This window comes from Chenopodium quinoa, unplaced genomic scaffold (assembly GCF_001683475.1).
Source record: "Chenopodium quinoa cultivar QQ74 unplaced genomic scaffold, ASM168347v1, whole genome shotgun sequence".
NCBI lineage: Eukaryota > Viridiplantae > Streptophyta > Magnoliopsida > Caryophyllales > Amaranthaceae > Chenopodium > Chenopodium quinoa.
In genome coordinates this window covers 3,469,573-3,490,019 of record NW_018743593.1, presented here as the reverse complement: position 1 = coordinate 3,490,019, position 20,447 = coordinate 3,469,573, and the positions used below count along the sequence as shown (strand labels likewise).

Here is a 20,447-nt window from a genome sequence, read left to right as displayed (position 1 = left end):
TTGAAGTTCAACTTGTTGATTTGATTGATTTTTGTAGTGGAAGAAGAAGCGTATGAGGAGATTGAAGAGGAAGCCCCAATAGATGAGACGGAGATCTAAGTAGAAGAAGATCTACAGCTTTCACGATTTTTCACTCGCATTGAGAATTAGCTTTCTGATATTTGTGACGGTATTTTGAAGCTTCTGGACACTAAGCTTATTCCTCCTGCTAGTAGTGGTGATTCTAAGGTCTTTTATTTGAAGATGATGGGAGATTATCATAGGTATTTGCGGCTGAGTTTAAGACTGGTGCTGAGAGGAAAGAAGCCGCTGAGAGTATTCTCACAGCCTACAAGGCTGCTCAGGTTTAATTAATTTTTTCCTTTTTTTTGTTTGGTAGATCTGTTAATTAGGGTTTGGATTTGGTTTTTGTTTGTGATTTTTGCGTTGATTTGCTATGATATTTGCATTTTGCTGGAATCATTGAGGAATATTCAAGAATTTGATAAGCTCTTTATGAGTTTCTACTTCAAGAACAACTCATCTTCTGTGAGTGGCTCTTGTTTTACCATCTTTATAGGCTCCTGGTGCTTCTGTTGTTGATTACAGGAGTTATTATCGCATTCCTCTTGGACATCTGCAGTGCAAAATGTGAAGGATTAGTATCTATTTCTTTTTCGTTAAAACATATAAATTAGTTTTGAAAATCTGTTTTTCTTGATCAGATATTAGGAAGATAATATTTGATGAACTATAGGATGTTTGATAAGCTTGTTTGTTTCTTTCTTTAACCAAGAGCATTGATGGTTGTTCTTGCAATTGTGGTTTAAATGGTGTTTGAACATGGTAATATATATGTGTAAGAATCAAATGGAAAAAAAGAATATGGACAGGACATGAATAGATTTGTTTGGATCAGAAACTCGTAGAGGATACATATCCTCTAGTCTCTGATGGTATATTCTTTTATTGGGGAATTGGAGTCTTTTTTTAAGAATTGATCTTGAAAATTTTAGGCATGTAATTGCTTACCTTTTTCTGTTATTTGATGCATGATTTGTACTTCACCAGGTATCAATTTTTCCCTTTGATCTTCAATAACTGTTGATACTTTATTATCATCCTGAAACATGCAGGGTAAAGGACATGTTAGTTAAATGGTAGAAGTGTGTCTTTAGAAATTTATTTCTAGAACTCGAGTATGCTAGTTTGCGTTATTGCGAGCTCTATCATTCCTGATCTTACCTTGTCAGCTGGAGTTAGTGTAGTAACCTTCTTCAGCCTTTGTGAAGATTTATCTCTGATTGTATGATTTTTGGTGCCTGCCTGTTCAATATCTACATTTTGTCGGGATTCCTCATATACAGGTGGCTTGCTCGTATCATGATTTCCTGGTATGCTTTCATTTGCCTCTGCTTCTGTCCTTAAAACGTTGATCTTGTCAAGCTTGTTTTGCTTCAGTCTGTATGAAGTCTGTATGATGTTGGTCTGTGATGTTGGTATGCTTTTATTGGCTGTTTTGGCATGTTGAAATCCTATTAGCTCAATTGGTCGAGCACCGTGTAATCACGGGATGTAGGTTCGAATCCTACATGGACTTTTTTAATACTTATTTTTATATTTATTGACCTCTGGGTAAATGGTGTCAAATTGATATAATTACCCGAAGTTCATATATAGTTACCTTATTTTCGATATAATGACCTTAGAATTATGGAAATGCTTTAAATTTTGTTTCAGTCACCTTATTTTTATATATAGTGATCTTTATTTTTGTATATAGTGACCTTTATGTAAATGGTGTCAAAAACTCAGTCGATATAGTTACTTTATTTTTGTATATAGTGACCTTTATGTAAATGCTGTAAAAATTGTTATAGTTATCCTATTTTTGTATATAGTGACCTCTATGTAAATATGGTCAAAATTAAAATAGTTACCCTATTTTTGTATATAGTGACCTTAATGTAAATATTGTAAAAATTGATATAGCTACCCTATTTTTGTATATAGTTACGTTATTTTTATATATAGTGACTCTATGTAATTATCGTCAATTTAGATGAAGTTACCTTATTTTAAGCATGTAGTGACCTTTTAAACGGTTGAATTGATTATATGTAAGGTTGGAATGATCTTAGGGCTTTAGAACCGTCTGATCTTTTGTGCTAATAATGAATGGCTAAGATTGCTTGTTTTTAGTTTTCACCATAAACTCTATTTTTAGCGGAACTTCCCCGTATATATATATATATATATATATTTTATTAGTCTCACTCTCATGTTGCTAAATTTGCTTTGGTCCCACTAATTGATTCTTTGTGCATCCCCTTCCAATCTTCCAGGCGTCTAGTCTCAATCTACTATCGTTATCCAGTATACCTATCCCACACACATTGCAAACCCTCCATAACTCCACAAGTACATCCACGTCTATTTTTTATTTTTTCACAAAATAATTTTTTTAATTTGAAAGGGAAAAAAAAAATCAAACTCTTACTTGTTACAATTCGACAGACACTTAGAAATGTTAAAATATTAAGTTTAATCTAATATATATATAAAGGGGAGTTTTTTCCCGAGATTTTAGAGCGCCATGTAGGATTTTTATTAATAAAAAATTATTAGAGCGCCACATATGATTAATATTTTAAAAACGCTACAATAGGATTATGCCACCTAAAATTAGTTAACGTGCCACGTAAGATTATAAATTATAGTTATATCCAATAAATAATTCAAGTGCCACATAAGCATAATTGACCAATGAGATTTTAATGGTTACATTAATTAAATACGAAATATAATCTTTTGAGATTAGGAATTTTATCTAATATTTTAAAACAAATACGGAGAAAATGATATATTACGTACAACTAATAAAATAACAAATGTAATCACATAAATATAAAAAATACTTTTTAGAAAAAAATAGATCGACCCGTGCATCGCATGGGCTTCATCTAGTTTATATAATTTCTTACTTTGTCCGTTGTTTTTAGACTACTCAATTACTATAGCAACAAAAGTCAAAAACTCAAAAGGGAACCATTTATGTAAATACTTTTGCTTTTTTAAAAAAGAGAGAGATCAATAATAAGAGAATAAACAACAATAATTTATGTCACAAAAAATGGGACAGATGATGTTAAAATATGAATAAGAGGTTGACATAATTGGAAGGAACATTTGTTAAAAAAAAAAAAAAACTTTTAGATGCATCATTTTAACCCCCCTCCCCCCAACCAAAAAAAAAAAATTGTAAAGTTTTTTTATTTTTTGCTGAAGACAACCAAGTTCCTATAATTTACTTAATTAACATCAGATTTATTCTAATTACCTTCAAACACCCACTTGACTATTTAATAATTAAATTAATTTTAAAAAATAAAAAACAAAAACCATCACCCCACACAACCACCCAGCCACCCCCACCCTTTCCCCTTCCCTTGCAGCAACCCTCCTCTCCCATGCCACCTAGAACTCCTCATCCCCGGCGACCCACCTTCACTGTTGGCCGACCCCCTTTTTCCCTTGCCCCTAGCCCGCTGCAATCCTCCACGTCCCTTCAAACTTATAATCCTCCACGTCCCTCAAACACTCTCAAACACATTACCAAAATCTGCTAAGCTAGGATCTTCTTGGAAGCTTCAAATCAAGTTTTCCCACACAATCAATGTATTTTTACTTTGATTTTATCTTATAGTTTGCAAATTTGCGATTATTTTGTTCGAAAACCCTAAAAATAAAAATCAATGTGGGATTTTTAAATTTTGTGCATCTTGCTTGCAATTGATATTTGCTTTGGCTTTGATTATGTATGTATGTGATGCTAGGGTAATTTGTATTAGAAGCAAATTACAATTGATTTGGGCTTGATTTGAGCGTGTTTGAGCTAATTAATTAAAGCCAAAAATTGAAAATTGCTTACTTAAAGTGGTCGCTGGCAGGGATAAGGAGGAAAAGGAGGGTCGGTCGACAGTGGAAGTAGGTTGTTGAGGTGGTGGGATTTGGGCAGCAGGTTCGATAGGGGAGATGGTAGTTTTTTTAATTAAATAGATTTAATTATTAAATAAATAGGTGAGTTAGAGAGTAATTGGAAGAAAGGAAAGGAAAGGAAATTATACACTAATTAAGTAAATTAGATAGCAATTCAATTAGGTAAACAGGTTTCTCCTTATTACAAAAAAAAAAAAAAAAAAATGAAGTGGTGGTTTTTTTAACCAAAAAATTTTTAAAAAAGGTTTTTTTTTATTATTATTATTTTATAAAATGGTGGTTTTAAAATATTTTTGATTTTGACAAATTTTCCTAATTGGAATTAAATAAAAGTGAGTAAAAACTTATTAAAAAAAAGGGAATAAATTTAAAAAGAAAAATAAAAAAAAAGTGTTGCACGTCTTGTGTGTGGCTGACCATACCGCGTGGTCAGTTGGCCAATTATAACATAAGAAAGTAACCTCTATAATATTGACCAGTAACCCTGTAATACTAACTGGGTATCTCATATAACACTAGAGTAATCCCTTTACCACAGACAGAATAACCCCTTTAACACTGACCAAGTAACCCCTATTACATTTACTAAGTAATCCCTATGATGACTGATTGACTGGTCATACCGTGTGACAAGCCACATATAAGAATTTGTGATTAAAGTGAGTAGAATTTAGTGAAACATATAGAGTATTATTTGCTTATTTCACTACTCCCTCTGTTTTTAAATACTTGCTCCATTTCTCCATATGCGGAGTTTTAGGAGAATTTGGAGAAAGTAATAAAATACGGAGGTAGTGGGGTTGTTGGAAGAATAAAAAATTGTAAAAAGCAAAAGTAGTGGAAAAATCGGAGGTGAGAGAATATGAAATGAATAAAATATGATATTTGTTGGGTCCACTAGGTGGTAGAAATGAATTAAATATTGTAAAAACTTTCCAAATAAGGAAATTGAGCAAGTATTTAAAAACGTCCGAAAAAGGAAATTGGAGCAAGTATTTAAAAATGGAGGGAGTAATAGATATAAACGGATCGGATGGAGTATTATCATATCAAAACAATTTTATTTTTTAATATTTTTTTGTCCTTTTTTGGGGCAAAAACAATTTTTTTTTTAGTTACTTTTATTAATCATTGAATTTTTATTTTTGTAAAACTTTTACCTTTAGAAGTGCATATTAATATGAATCTTATAACATCTCATTTAATAATTTTTGATATTTACGGATTAATGTAAAAATAAATTTAAAATTCGGTCAAAATATTAAAATTAATGTAAATGACTATTTACATCATGCTTCCAAGTTCAATTCACAAGACTAAATTAATGTACATGTATTATTCACCTTTCACACTCAATTATTTCATATAGAAAACATTATTTATCTTAAATATCCATTAATTATAGATAGTAACATATAAAATCTTTATCATGAGAATATGAGATTCATGACTACTATTTGTAGAAAGTTATTTTCACGTAAAAAGGAAAGTTTCAAACATATGTAGTAAAGACAGATAATGTAGTAAGGAATTTCATTTCTTGTTAATTTTCTAAAATGGACTACATACACCTAACCGCACGTAGATACTATCTTATTCAAGTAATCAATATCTTAATGGATACTATTGTGTTTTGCAATATAATTATATATTACCTTCGCTTCATAATAACTAACACGATAGCATACTTCTTATAATGCATTATTTTGAGCTTAATTTGAAATAATTTTTCCTTTCAATCTTTTATATTCTTTCCGTTTTTCATTTAAAAAAGTTCAAAAAGTTCTTCCCATTTAAAACATTTTCATATATTTATTCAAAAAAAATTAATCTTTTCATATATGGTAGCAAGGTAAATATTTTCATTCAAATTTTCTTTATATATATGGTCAATGTGCCAAACTTTATTACTCGTACAATTTTTTTCTCATTGATTGAATTTTTTCATGTATGATTTTAATTTTTAAATATTATTCTCTCTTCCTGAATAGCACATTAATTACCTTTTTTCTTTTTTTCATTTTCGTTGTACGTGTTTTGTGACCAAAGTTAGAATATGTTATGTAAAGTATAAATTTAATTACTTTAATGGTTTCTACGATCTCATTGATTTTCTTTTCTTAATTTTCCTTCTCAATTTCATATGATGGAAAGGAAAAAAAAAAGAATTGAATGGAGTAAATGTTAGTAAAAATTACAAAAAAAGTCATACATTTAATATACATTTATCAACATTTTAAATAATAATTTGCTTTTCTTATACTAAATTAATGCAAATGGTATAGTAAAAAATAACACATGGATAGTTGAAAAAAGTCATCATATGTCAATTATTATAGAGCATAAGAAGTTTTTTTTTATTTTTTATTTTTTTTTTATTTTTTTGGGTAAAAAGTATATTATTAATTTTTAAAATTGAGGCTACACAAAATATTTATAAATGACTGGTCACACTGTGTGGTCGGGGTTATTTATTCGGGGATTATTTGAATTATTTATTCTGGGGCTACTTATTCAGGGGTTACTCAATCGGTCAGAGGTTACTTATTCAGTCGGTCATGGGCTACTTGGTCAGGGGTTACTTATTCAATCAATCATGGGCTACTTGGTCAGGGGTTACTTGGTCGATCTGGGGTTACTCTCAACACAGTAACCGACTGAGTAACCTCAGAATAAGTAATCCCTGACCGAGTAATCCCTAAATAAGTAACCCTTGAATAAGTAACCCTATTATTTTGTTTCAAAAAAAAATAAAATAACCCTATTAAAAATGCACTAATCGACTGAGTAACCCCATAACAAATAATCCTAGATCGACTAAATAACCCCAAAATAAATTATTTCTAATTTCAAATAAGTAACTTCGACCGTACGGTGTCATCAGCCACATAGAAAAAACACCGTTTCGGTTTGCCGCCACTAGACCTATATATTGACATCCTATAGAAAATGTACATAATACTATTCACACAATAATGAAGTTAATGTTTACCGAATACATATTCTATTTTGGTCATTAATTTACAAAACAGACCATCATCAATAATTATTGTTGGTATGATTCGATCTTCGTATCACGACATGCATGCATGTTCATTGAACCTATACGGGGACCAATGAGTTTAGCTAGAGCTCTAGAAAACTTGTAAAAGGTGTTCCATTAGAATTTCTTTGTTGCAAATTTCTCTGATTCATACACGTATATCAATATTCTTATTCTAGCATGTTTTTGGTCTTTATTCAATTGCAAAATTTCCATTTCATATTCTTGACCATTATGTGGTCACTATATTTTTCATTTCATAATCTTGACCATTATTATGTGGTCACTATTATTATTAGTCTCAAGGTCTCAATTGGTGCAGCTTTCTTTTTTGTTTATGCTTCAATTGGCTAATTTTCTTGGTCCATAATGAAGTCTTAAGGGAAAATAACACGTGATTATTAAAAAATAGAGCAAGTACTCTTTTAATATTGATCACAAACACTTATTTTTTCCCTTCAAAGTTTTAGTACACATATTTGAGAAACTATATTGTTATAACAAATGGAGGAGAAATGAGATAAAGAAGTCCACAAACTAAATCCAACAAGTCACTCAATCCAATTTCTTTCCAACCTGAAATTAAACCCAACCCAATTTGTGCGAATCGTTAATGACACGTTATCAAGCCGACCGTTACATCCTGAAACCAAGAGCAACCCAAACTGATTACGTCCGAACTTGATAGTAACTCGACACATTTTAAACAAAAACCATTTAAACCTGACAATAGTCCGATAAACCCGAACCATTCTAATGGTCGTACGTCCAACCTGTAAATCGTTGTGCCCAAACCGTTTTAAATCGTAATCCGTTGAGACCAAACTATTTTCAACCCGTAACCCATTGTAATCAAACCGTCTACAACCTGTAATCAAACCGTCTACAACCCGTAACACGGTAAAACCAACCGTTTATAGCTCGTAACCTATTATGTTTGAATCGTTTACAACCCACAACTTGTTTAATTTGGATTATATAACTAATAATAACCCGTTGTACCGTAATCGTCAACAACACACAACTAATTATCCAATCTATACCCAACCCGACTCTGAATTTTGATATGACTCGTTCTTATCCACTACTCGATAAACCCAACTTATTTAAGACTTAACTCAATTATTGTCTGACCTATTCCTATGGGATTATTACAACTAATAAGAACACCAGTGGAATCCCCTACAAAGATTTGCTAATAATACCAGAACAAAAAAGATGAAAGCAAAGGAGAGAAAAGGGTGAAGAGAGAGGGAAAAAACTTTTTTAAAAAAAGGAATAAATCTAGTAATAGAGGCTAGAAAAACCCTCCAAAGTTGTAAAAAAAATAGTGGAGTTAATACTTTATTGAAAATTAATGAATGAGAGAAAAAATAAGTAATAAAAAAATATATAGTAATTAACTTAGGTGGGGAAAATGAGAGGAGAAAGGTAAAATATTAAAACTAGTTTAGAACCTGAGACACACATAGTTATTTTCAATATAAATAATTAATTTATCAATTTTATGATTTATAACACCACAAAATAGTTAAAAAAATTGATTAAAACAATAAAAAATTTAAAACTTTTATTATAACACCATTAAATTTTATTTTTTTTTTTAAAAAAAAAACCCAAAAATTGAATTTCACCACCACTTAACGGATTTTTGGATGGAATCCGTTAGTGAAGCTCACCACGTAAACGTATTAATAACTTATTTGTTTTAAAAAATAATAAATAAAAAGAGAAATTAACAAAAAAAAAAAACCCTGAACCCCAAGTAAACCCGCAATTTCTATCTTACTCTTGGAGTACCATGCACAAGGTACTCCAGGTTTATAAAGTTCATGTTATTTTGATGTTTAATTCTTATTATTTTAATTTGTATAGTTGTGAGTTGTTTCCTAATTGCATGAGATTGATCTTACATATAGTCTTTGCTATCTCTTGTCTATTTTACTCCCAATTTGCCTAATTTCATTGGTTGAGTGGATCCCATTCTCTAGTGTCTTTAATCAAGCAAACGAGATGATGCGCTATTTGGATCATCAATTTATATTTAAGCATGTCTAGTGTTTCCAGCCGAGCACTTAAAAGAGCTATGTAGTAATTTGTGTGGGCAATTAGTTGATGAAAATCCAGTTTAGCTTGGTTCATGTTAAAAAATTGACAACCCATATCAAATTGTCTTGGTTTTGAACCAAGTTGAGCAACTTGTACTCAGCTCCCATGAAGGAGGCAAAAACACGAGGGAAGTGGTTCTTGATTCTATTGCCTATTTATTCAGACATGCCCATGACAACACACCCAAAGATCGGTTTTACGAAGAGAAATCGGTTAGTTGTTCGTGTTCGCGACGAGAAAGATGAAACATATAGCAAGTACTTACAACATTGCATTCATTGTGGTGAATGAGATTGCCGATGTATTCAACAACACAAATAGTCCGGGCCAAAACACATACACTTTAGGCCGAGAGGTTAAGGCATCCCTAGGGCCAGCATGGGAAAGTATTTTTTTTGACAGCGGGTAAAAAAGAAGACTAGCTCCCAACAGATTCGACATAAGAAATAAAACTACAGACAGACTTAGACCTCTAGCATGGGAGACTAGCATGGGAAAGTATGATTCCAAATAAGATGTTCATTTCAAAGAAATATGACAACAATTTGAAATCATGGTACTGCGATTGGCTAATTGTGAAGAGCACAAACACCTCCTTACAAGGCTGACGATGTCCATTCCGAATCACAAACGTAGGATTGGTAGACTAAGGGATCGGTCCAATACGTTTGGTCCATACCCTCTAAACTTGTATTAAATGTAGGACACTAGCTTAATGGTTAGGGTACCAATGAAAAGTTTATTTGTACCAGTAACCCGTTTCAGGGTACCACTAATGTGTTTACGTCATCCATATCAGTCTGTGTTGGTAGAATTAAAGGTATCACTAAATAAGATAAGAGTAATACTTATACGTGTTAGGGTACCATTAACACGTTTCAGGGTACAACTAAAATGTTTAGATCATCCATATCATACTCTGTGACGGTAACCCTACATTAGTTACAAGTACCCTAGTTAATGTAAATGTTGCAAGTGGAACATTATTTTTAATACTTAAGGCTACCAATTACATGAATAAGGGTACCAATAAAGTTTGGGAATGTAAGAGTTGTTGAAGTATTCGATCTTGCATACTCCAAATATTTGTTATGGAACTTTCTCCGAATGTGAACGTGGGTATTGGATAACAAATTAACTACGGTGGTGTAGACACCCAAATGTGTCTCCCCAAAAACTAAATCCAGTAATGAATACTTTTCACGTCGCTTGATTATCGAATGAGGTGAAAATGTGAAAAGTCTTGTGATGCGATTGTTTTTATTTAAATATTTCTTTTCCTACTCTATTTATGAAAAACATCCAATCTAGTTTTTTTTGGTCCATGATAAGGGTTCAATAATGGTGCAGTTGGATGGGGCTTAAAAATACCTTTTCAACGATATATTATAAGCCCAATTCCGATAAATAATGAGGAAGTTATGACCAAAATACTAAATTGGGCCCAAACGGATTTTACCTACGACCCAATGATCATGTGGAGGGTCCAAAGGTTTAATCCTATTCCTAAACTAATTAGGATTTATTAGAAGCTTCTACAAGTTTCTAAAAGATCTTATTTATCCTATTTTGAAAAGATAAGATCAAAGAATTCGAAATTGAATAAAACTTCTCTTTTTGAGAGTCCTTGTTCTGTGTGAAATGGAATATGTTCAGATGTTATTTTCGTGCCAGATAATCTTTATCCAAATCTTATATGGTTGGATAGATCTTGAGATTATCTTTCCAATGATATATTATAATATTAATTCCAAGCTATAACGAAAAAGATATGAAAGGAATACGAAACTCTATCCAAAACTGACACCGTCCCACTATTTCGGCCATATTTTTTATTATACAAAATATTTTAATCTTATTTTAATTAGGTTGGAAATTAGACTTCAATATCTTTCCAACGACATATTATATGAATTATTTGGACTTTTGGATCAAAAGATATGATAAAAACAAAATTCGCAAAAACTGTCCCAGCGCCAAATGACAGGTTTGTCGCACGGCGACAAAGTGTGCGACATAACCAATTTTATTCCGATTCAAATTCTAACACTTTTATATCGTTTTGGACTATTTTTTCTATAAATAGGGGTCGTATCTCCCCGTTTTTAATCATTCACAATCATCTAATCTCTTTATTCTCTCTCTAAATCTAGAAGCTTATTCTCTCTCTATTCTTTTTCTAAATCTTTCCCTTTTACAAAATTTCGCATACATTAGTTCTAGACACACCTATCCAAGTTCGAAGTTACCTTCGCCCTAGACGTGAAAGGTTGATAATTTTTTAGGGTTTGGTCCTAAATCCCTATTTCAATTATTTAATTTAATTGTTTGATTTATTATTTTGCTTGAAGTTACTAAAGCGTGTATTTTGTTATTAGAAAGAGATACGAGACATCCAAGTAAGTAATTTAATTGTTATAAATATCATGCTTTGATTATTTTGATTCCTAGTATCATGTTATGATGTCTTTTTGATTCCTAGTATCATGTTTAGGGTATTAACTAAGATTTCTAATATCATGTGTGTTTCTAGTATCATGTTTAGGATTCTTCCTATTTGTTCTATCATGTAAGTATCATGTTAGGGTTAAAAGTTTTGATCTTTAATGCTTAGTGACATGCTAGGATTTGTTATTAATATAGTATCATGTCTAGGATCTTCCTAACATTATCATGCTTTATTGAGAATATGATTATTATTATTATAATGATTGTTATTATGTTACTTGATATTATTGTTATTGCTTGATCACGCCTTTTATGCATATTTAAAGGGAATTTGTATCTGTAATCACGCTTAATAAGATAATTAATAATCTTGTTTAGGCTAATATGATTATAATTCAAATGATCGCCAATAATAGTTTTGTTTGTGCATTAATATTCAACCAACATAGATTAAACAGGTTGAGGACTTTAGGGTTAACCTATTTATTGTATGTTAGTCAGAAAGCGCACATGAATATGAGAAGAATAAAGTGGAGACCTATTTTTAGGGCAGATTCAATCTCTTTTAGGTTGGATTTGTACCTTCATCCCCGAATATCCAGTCATGATTCCAGACCACTATGGAGTTAGCGATCTCATGGATCGTGAAGGGGTGTAACCTTCACCCTGTGAACGGTTTACAAGTTCCTAAAACTTGTTGGTGTCTCTTTTACTCTAGCTTCCTTCCCTTTGGACGCCACCATGCTTAAGTGTATGATCACAGTGGGGCTCAAATGTGTGATGCTTGAAATATTCCCTACATGTGGTACCTATTTACCGTCAATAATTTCTTACCGTAAATAATCTAAATTTTGACATACCTTATGTATGCCTTCCACAAAAAAAAAAAAAAAAAAAAAAAAAAAAAAAAAAAAAAAACTAAAAAAAAAAAACTAATTTATACTCATAAAATTACAAGGGAGGGTATATATGTAAAGTGTTTTGATGGGATAATAAATTTGTTTGTGATAAGCCCTTACTGATTAATTAATAAATGTATACCAATCATTGATCATTTAAACTCTGTTGTTTATGATGCACTACATCCTTAGGTAATTTCAATTATACTTAGTTATAGGTGACTAAGCCTTGAAATCACAGAAAAAGAGCATTTTTCTAAGTTTAAGGTCGCATTTTCAACCTAAATAGCCTAAATAAAGCCTAAATGACTTCTACTTGCCCATTTTCTACATTTTTAACTAATGACCATGTTGTTTCTCATAAAATATCAATTATACTTATTTATAGGTGGAAAAGCCTTGGAATCACGAAAAAGAGCATTTTTCTAAGTTTAAGGTCGCATTTTCATCCTAAATAGCCTAATAAGGCCTAAATGACTTCTACTTGCCCATTTTCTACATTTTTAAACTAATGACCATGTTATTTCTCAAAATGTCAATTATACTTAGTTATAGGTGGCTAAGCCTTGAAATCACGTAAAAAGAGCATTTTTCTAAGTTTAAGGTCGCATTTTCATCCTAAATATAGCCTAAATAAGGCCTAAATGACTTCTACTTGCCCATTTTCTACAATTTTTAATTAATGACCATGTTCTTTCTCATAACATGTCAATTATACTTAGTTATAGGTGGCTAAGCCTTGGAATCACGTAAAAAGAGCATTTTTCTAAGTTTAAGGTCGCATTTTCATCTTAAATAGCCTAAATAAGGCCTAAATGACTTCTACTTGCTCATTTTCTACATTTTTTAACTAATGACCATGTTCTTTCTCATAACATGTCAATTATACTTAGTTATATGTGGCTAAGCATTGGAATCACGTAAAAAGAGCATTTTTCTAAGTTTAAGGTCGTACCTCATCAAGATGTATGGTGTTGGTACAATGAGTCGCTATGTCAAGCATGAATCTCATCACGTATAATCCACAATCAACTCCATTATCTTATTGTGGGCACTAGCATAGGAAAAAATCAAATGAATCAAACGTCACATAAAATCCACAATTGTTTTAGCAATGTTTATTAAGATAATCACAATATGATGTGGCATTACCATAGGTGATTTCCATGTAGGACCCCGTGGAGCACGACCATGTATCTTCTTCATAATACTATAGGAAAGTAAATTCAAATTTGATTAGTTTGACTACTAAATGAGTTAGGTTAAGATAATCAACACTAGGTAGCTATATTTACTTTTTGTAGTACAGACATCACGGGTACTTCTTTGTTGATCGAGCTGAATCAAGGTGAAAGATTGTGTTATTAGCAGGACAAATCACCATGAGGAACCAATGAAACCTACATAAATTCACAATACACAAAAAAATCAATAATTAGGGTACAACATATAATTCAAATGTAGAAAGAATTGAATTACACTTGGTTAAACGTACTCCTCATAACATGGGGCGAATATGAACTTGTCTCCCGCACGCATTGATTCCCTAATACTATTATTAACATAATACATCACCTCGGGGAAGTTGTGTAAGATTCTAGTCTCGGATGTCTGTTCAGGGCATAACAACCCAACTTTACTAGGGGAATCAGTGTCACTTAAGTGCTCCCGTAGTGCTCTGCGTGCATGTACAATGAAAAATTAATTGACATATATATGAAGGATAAACAACACTAATATGAATAACATAATTAATTTAAGTGGCATGTGCCCGTACCTCATGAATATTTGAATGAGAGAAATGTTAAGCATTAAACCTCTTAAAAATTCCTTCACATCTTGTTTGTTTAACCATGCACTTGCATCCTCATCATAATGGAACATTGCCTTAGGAAGTGCAATTTCAATGGGATCGTCACTAGGAAAATGACTAAAACGATTGTGTAGAAAAGTTAAATCCTTAGTGAGCGATTGAAGGGCATTGTCTCCAACAAGTGGAGTAGGTTGCATGGCTGAACCCTTTCGAAGAATTCTTTTTCGACACTTGTTCACTCTTCGACCCTTGTTCACTCATCTTCTTTGTAGGTTGATCAACGCTTTTAGGCTTCTCCACCTTCCTTCTCTTTGATGGTTGACTTTTTTTTCTAAATCTGATCAAACAAAGATAATTAGAGTTCAAAAATTTTTGGCCGGGGGTTAAGCTAGTAAGTACGCATGCAGATTTGTTATTTTGCACAACATCAAAATAAATATTACCTCGTTGATCAACCTCACCCAAGCACGTGGCCATTGCACATAGCTACCCTTTGCTTCCTAAAGAAGAGTAATCCCATCATCCACTATAGGCACCGGTAGTGGGATGTTTTCGAACCCAGCAATGTAAGAATTGATCCCGACCGAGTAATGTTGTGGCCTAAGCGATTGGAAATGGACCGTATCACCAGTCGTCGCTTGTGCACTACCATACGCCACCAACTGCAACTCTCCTCCATTTGATAGCCCCGGGGCTATAAGTGTACACTCGGTCTCTACCTACACCAGTAACGAAATTCACTTGTAAAAATTGAAATTATCGAAAAGGGTCTTTTCCTACACAATTGATCATGTAACGAAATTCACTATGTTAAAACCAAACACGCTCCCTCGAATCCTAAATTCACCTCTAAATCTGGAAATTCATGGGGTGTTGGATTATCAACCTCCCTCGAGTCCGCATGTGTGGGAGTAACAACCTGCAATAATTAATCAATAATGCCACATTAGATCTCACGTAACTCACTAGGTAGGCCAAAACTAATATATAGAAAACTACCTCATGTATCTCCTCTTCTCCATGTCTCTCATCTTCTCCTTGTCCTTTTGGGTGACTACTTGAGTCGACCGATGTAGTCGGGGGGAACGACAAGGGTAAGTTCATTTGCTTCGCCGAAGCATTGAATTCACCTATTAACTCATTACGAACTAGTTCCTTGATGGATGCCACCTTGGCATCCAATTTTTCTGGTGAGTTAACACTTGCTCGAGATCTTCCCATTTTTGTGTATTCTGAACCCATCACCTACTCCCATCCTAGAAACGTCCCTCCCATACCTACTACCCGGTCTGGATGGTAGAGCTTTCCCAAAGCCAAGGTGAAAGGGTCTTTCTCTATAGTCGGGACCAGCTTGCCTTCAACAACTTCTGTAGTGTATTCAAGCTGTAGCATAAGAAAAAATGTTAACATGAATACATATAATGTTTTTTATGGTAAAGTTATGCTAAAGTTTCAAATAGCTTACAAGTTTATCAGCCACTTTTTTTTCCGGTTCCTTGATGACCCATTTTCCGGTGTCCTTATCAAAGGAATGTAGAGAACAAATGAAATCGCCATCACGACTAACCAACGTAGTGATTGTGGAGTTGGAGGGTTCTTCGGATGACCCTTGAGTCAAAGTGGGGTATATACCCTCCTTCTTCCAAGTTTGCCTCCATTCACCAAATGTCTTGGCCCCCGTACGATGGCGGTACTCCTTCTACAATGCATTTGCCTTGTTTTGCTCTCGAATTTCCTACATAAATAGTAATGTTAGCATCATTATTGCAAAAAGAGTCAATATATTATACAATTCTCATTAGATTTAGTAGTTCTTACAATTGCTTTAGGTCGAGTTTTTTGAATAACAAAGTCTTTCCACTCGTCCTCCGTCACGCTTGGCCATTTTTTCCACGGTGGGTCTTGTTCCTCAAAATCTTCCTCATTTCCACCTTCACCATCATTTCCCTTGGAAGCTTTCTTCTTGTGTTTCTTTTTCTTATAGATCCATCCACTAGTCAAGTGGGTCTTGAAGCCTCTGAATCTCTCCACTAGTAAAGAATCAAACACCCTTCTCTTTTGGGGATCATTAGGAATATTAAACAACTTATGCAATCACAAATACAAGCAATTATTATTTTCCATTTACAAACAACCATTAGGTGAAATTATTTGTAATTGTGTAAATGTGCATTTGAACAAAACATTTGCCCTGGTATCATCCCAAAATGTTTGAATCAAGCCTGGAGGAACTTGCTTCCAACAAAGTGTAATGGGGATTTTGCGCGAACATATGCCAACTTGGTTTGCATATTTCCGAATCCATTGGCCAGTAGGGCGGCCTCTTTTGTCATACTCCAACACCATGGGACCGATTGGCTTCTTAAAACTTGTTGTCGGACCCCTACCCTTTCTCTAAGCTGGTGCCTTTACCCCCAATCCACCACCTGTGTTCAATTGCTCCTGTCCTTGGCTTTGAGTTTGAGGAGAAGTGTTCTCACCTACAATCTCAACAATTGTAGAATCAATAGGAGGTGCACATTCAGCTGAAATTTCAAATTCATCAAGCCTGCGCTCAAAAGCATCTTGTTCCTGATCTTCTGGCTCACCCAAATCAGTCTCCTTATTGATTCATATGGCTCGTCCTTGTCCTCATCCTCATCCTCATAGCCATCATCATCATCCTCTAAATCCTCTACTAGTGGGTCGTAATCGTCCTCCATGAGTTATAAACACCTGTCATTACAAACATAACACGATATTAGGTCCATCAGAGATAAAGATGTTGACATATAGGTCATAATACATGTTAGCATATAAAATATTAAATTCTATCATTTTTGATGCATTTTGATGTAACTTGTTATTTTCTAGTACCGTTAACACTAAAAAAAATTAAATTCTATCATAATATGTCAATTTTGAGATATACTTCATTCATTAACAAGAATTTGTGAAAATTTAGCAACTAAGATAACAATATCATACATTTTCCCTCAAACTATTCATAAAATTACCTAACTTCTGATTAAATTTAATAATACTTTTAATTGCTTACAATTTCAAATTAACTGTTATAGTACCTCATTCTAATATTCCTTCGTTGTGGTCTGACTGCATATAACATGTCTGGTCGTCTATGTCATTTGATGCAATAGGTCTAGGAACAGTGAAAGGTGCTGAATCATCAAACGCATCGTATTCTTCCTCATCTTCAACATCTCCAATGCCTAGGATTCTTCTTTTCCCAACTAGCACAATAGACCATTTTGAATCGACTAGGTCAGTTACATAGAACACTTTCTTAGCTTGAGAAGCTAGGATGAACGGTTCCGCACTATCATTCAAGTGCCCAAGATCTACAATAGTAAAGTCATCATACTTGACATTACGCCTATTATTATCAACCCACTTACATTTGAAAAGAGCAACCGTGAAGTTACAATAATCAAGCTCCCATATTTCTTGAATTCGACCGTAGTATGACAATTTTGCATCGACAGGTGATTTATCCTTAGCACTTGCAAACTCCCTTGACTATGCCACAAGCATTACTCCACTGTTTTGGGTCGACGAAGATTTCAAATCCCGACCCTCTGTCCAAAAAGTGTACCCATTGATGTCATATCCCTCAAATGAGCGAACATCATCCCTAGGACCATAAGCAAGCCACCTTACTGTATCGGTGACACTATCATCCAAGCGACTCATCACTCGTTCACTAAACCAACTCACAAACCTCTTATTATGCAACTGCATTAGTGCCCTTTCACCTTTCGATGGAAATTCATCACGCAAACTAGCTATGTGCTCATCTAAATATGGGTGAGCATCTGCAACATGGTGCAACACATAAAGGTGTGCTTGTAAGAACTGATCTCGATCCGGTGACATTCGTTTTGACCCAATTGTGCCATGACCATCCAGTCTCCTTTCATGTCGAGAAGCAGGAAGACCAATAGGTTCAGCAACGACTAAATAGTCGGCCATAAAATTACCAATCTCCTCACTCACGGTCCCTTGAATCATGCTTCCTTCCGGATGAGCCGGATTCCTTACTTTATCTTGCAATGTGCCCATGTGTCTTTCAAAAGGATAGAAACACCTCAAGAAAACTGGACCACACAAATTAATCTCACTCACCAAATGAAGAATGAGATGCACCATTATGTCAAAAAATGAGGGTGGGAAATACATCTAAAATTTGCACAAAGTCACAACCACATCCGTTTGCAAAGCATCAAGTGTACAAGGATCAAGCACTTTGCTGCATATTGTATTGAAAAACGAACATAGGCTTGTAATAGCTTCCTTCACGTGCTTCGGTAAAATACCACGTATTGCAATTGGTAGAAATACTTGCATCAACATGTGACAATCATGGGATTTCATACTTGTCAGCTTCAATTCTCCACTTAAGGATACAAATCTTTTCATGTTAGATGCGTACCCAGATGGAACCTTAATGCCGTAAAGACATGCACAAAACATCCGCTTTTCTACCCTTGACAATGTGTAGCAAGCCGATGGTAAATACTTCTTCTCAACCTTGCCTTTACCCTCATCTCTACTCTTTGAAGCATCCGCGGCCTTTCCCTTTCCCTTGCTCTTCCCCTTTCCTTTTTTCGAAACATTTACAGTTTCTTGTTCCGGTTCCTTTCCCTTTCTGTCCTTCCCCTTTGTAACCTTGTCTTGAGGCCACAATTCTGGACGAATCCCGATCTCTTGCAAATCTAACCGTACACCTTTTCCATCCTTTGTTTTGCCTGAAATATTAAAAAGTGTTCCCACAAGAGCATCACACACATTCTTCTATATATGCATCACATCAAGACAGTGCCTAACATCATGTTCTTTCCAGTACGGAAGCTTCCACAAAATTGATTCTTTTTTTAAAAGAGCTGTTGAGACCGGAGCTTTTTCATATTTTCCAAACATTGTTCGTACACCCTTAACTCGAGCATAAACCTCAACACCGGTCAATGGCCTAGGCGCAGTCTCCTCTTCCACTTGCATCAAAATCCTTTTTTTGCCTGCGGTACGAGTGATCGCGTGTAGGGAATAATTTCAAGCCTTTAAAATCCCACTAGCTTGAACCCCACTGTGATCATACACTAAAGTACGGTGGCGTCCAAAAGGGAAGAAGATAGAGCAAAAGAGTCGCCAATAAGTTTTTAAGGAACTTGTAAACCGTTCACGAGGATGAAGGTTACACCCCTTAACGATCCAAGAGATCGCCAACTCCATAAGGTCATGAACCAAATAAGGGTTCGGGGATGAAGGTACAAATCCAAACTAAAAGAGATTGAATCTGCCCTAATAATAGGCCTCTACTTTATTCTGCTCGTATTCATGTGCGCTTTCTGACTAACATGCAATCATTAGGATTAACCCTAAACCTGTTTAATCTATGTTGGTTGAATATAATGCACAAATAAATCTATTATTGGCAATCACTTGAATTATAATCACAATTAACCCTAAACAAGATTATTAATTATCTTATTAAGCGTGATTGCAAGTACCAAATTCCCTTTAAACATGCATAAAAGGTGATCAAGCAATAACAAATAAAATAATATGCATATCAAGCAACATAATAAATAATCAACATCATGAATAATAATAATAATCATAATCATGATAATCATGTTAAAGCATAGCAAGATCCTAGGCATGATACTAACAAGATTAATAACAAACCCTAACATGTCACTAAGCAATAAAAATCAAATCTTTAGCCCTAACATGATACTAACATGAATTAGAATTAGGAAGAATATAGGAAGCATCGTACTTTTAATCATACTTAATATTAAAGTTACCCTAAACATGATACTAGGAATTTATTGTTGTCACCCTAAACATCAAATTAAGGAAAACATCCTAACATGATACTAGGAATAGAAAATAACAATCTAAGCATGATTTCTATATCATAATATCAATTAAACCATTAAAGTACTTACTTGGATGCCTCGTACCTCTTTCTAATAACAAATTACACGCGTTAGTAACTTCAAGGAAAATAATAATCAAACAATTAAATTAAATAATTGAAAGAGAGATTTGGGACCAAACCCTCTGAAATTAAAGCCTTTCACGTCTAGGGCGAAGGCAACTTCGAATATGGCTAGGTGTTTCTAGATCTTGCGAATGCGGAATTTTGTGTGAAAAA

The 20,447-nt window shown here is 33.8% G+C and overlaps 1 protein-coding gene and 1 long non-coding RNA gene across 2 annotated transcripts; both read right to left on the bottom strand.

Moving 5' to 3' along the window:
- Positions 1-419: 419 nt before the first annotated feature.
- Positions 420-14,487, bottom strand: LOC110682735. Its single transcript, XM_021859060.1, has 4 exons — positions 14,295-14,487; positions 1,225-1,493; positions 1,012-1,102; positions 420-616 (listed from the first exon to the last, which is right to left on the bottom strand). The coding sequence occupies exons 1-4, from the start codon at positions 14,485-14,487 to the stop codon at positions 504-506; spliced, it is 666 nt and encodes a 221-aa protein (XP_021714752.1). The 3' UTR covers positions 420-503.
- A 505-nt stretch (positions 14,488-14,992) lies between these two features.
- Positions 14,993-15,349, bottom strand: LOC110682728. The gene is made up of 3 exons (XR_002503455.1): positions 15,290-15,349; positions 15,138-15,209; positions 14,993-15,009 (listed from the first exon to the last, which is right to left on the bottom strand). It is a non-coding gene; the product is annotated as an uncharacterized LOC110682728 (long non-coding RNA).
- Between the last annotated feature and the right edge of the window lie 5,098 nt (positions 15,350-20,447).

Bases quoted from the DNA above. Each gene is read 5' to 3' on its own strand.
- LOC110682735 (XM_021859060.1), bottom strand. From the start codon at position 14,487: ATGCAACCTACTCCACTTGTTGGAGACAATGCCCTTCAATCGCTCACT. The intron at 1,494-14,294 runs GTTTAATGCTTA...ATGCCAAAACAG, and splicing joins TGTGAAGGAATTTTTAAGAG to CCAATAAAAGCATACCAACA. The intron at 617-1,011 runs GTAAGCAATTAC...TTTGCACTGCAG, and splicing joins GCATCAAATAACAGAAAAAG to ATGTCCAAGAGGAATGCGAT.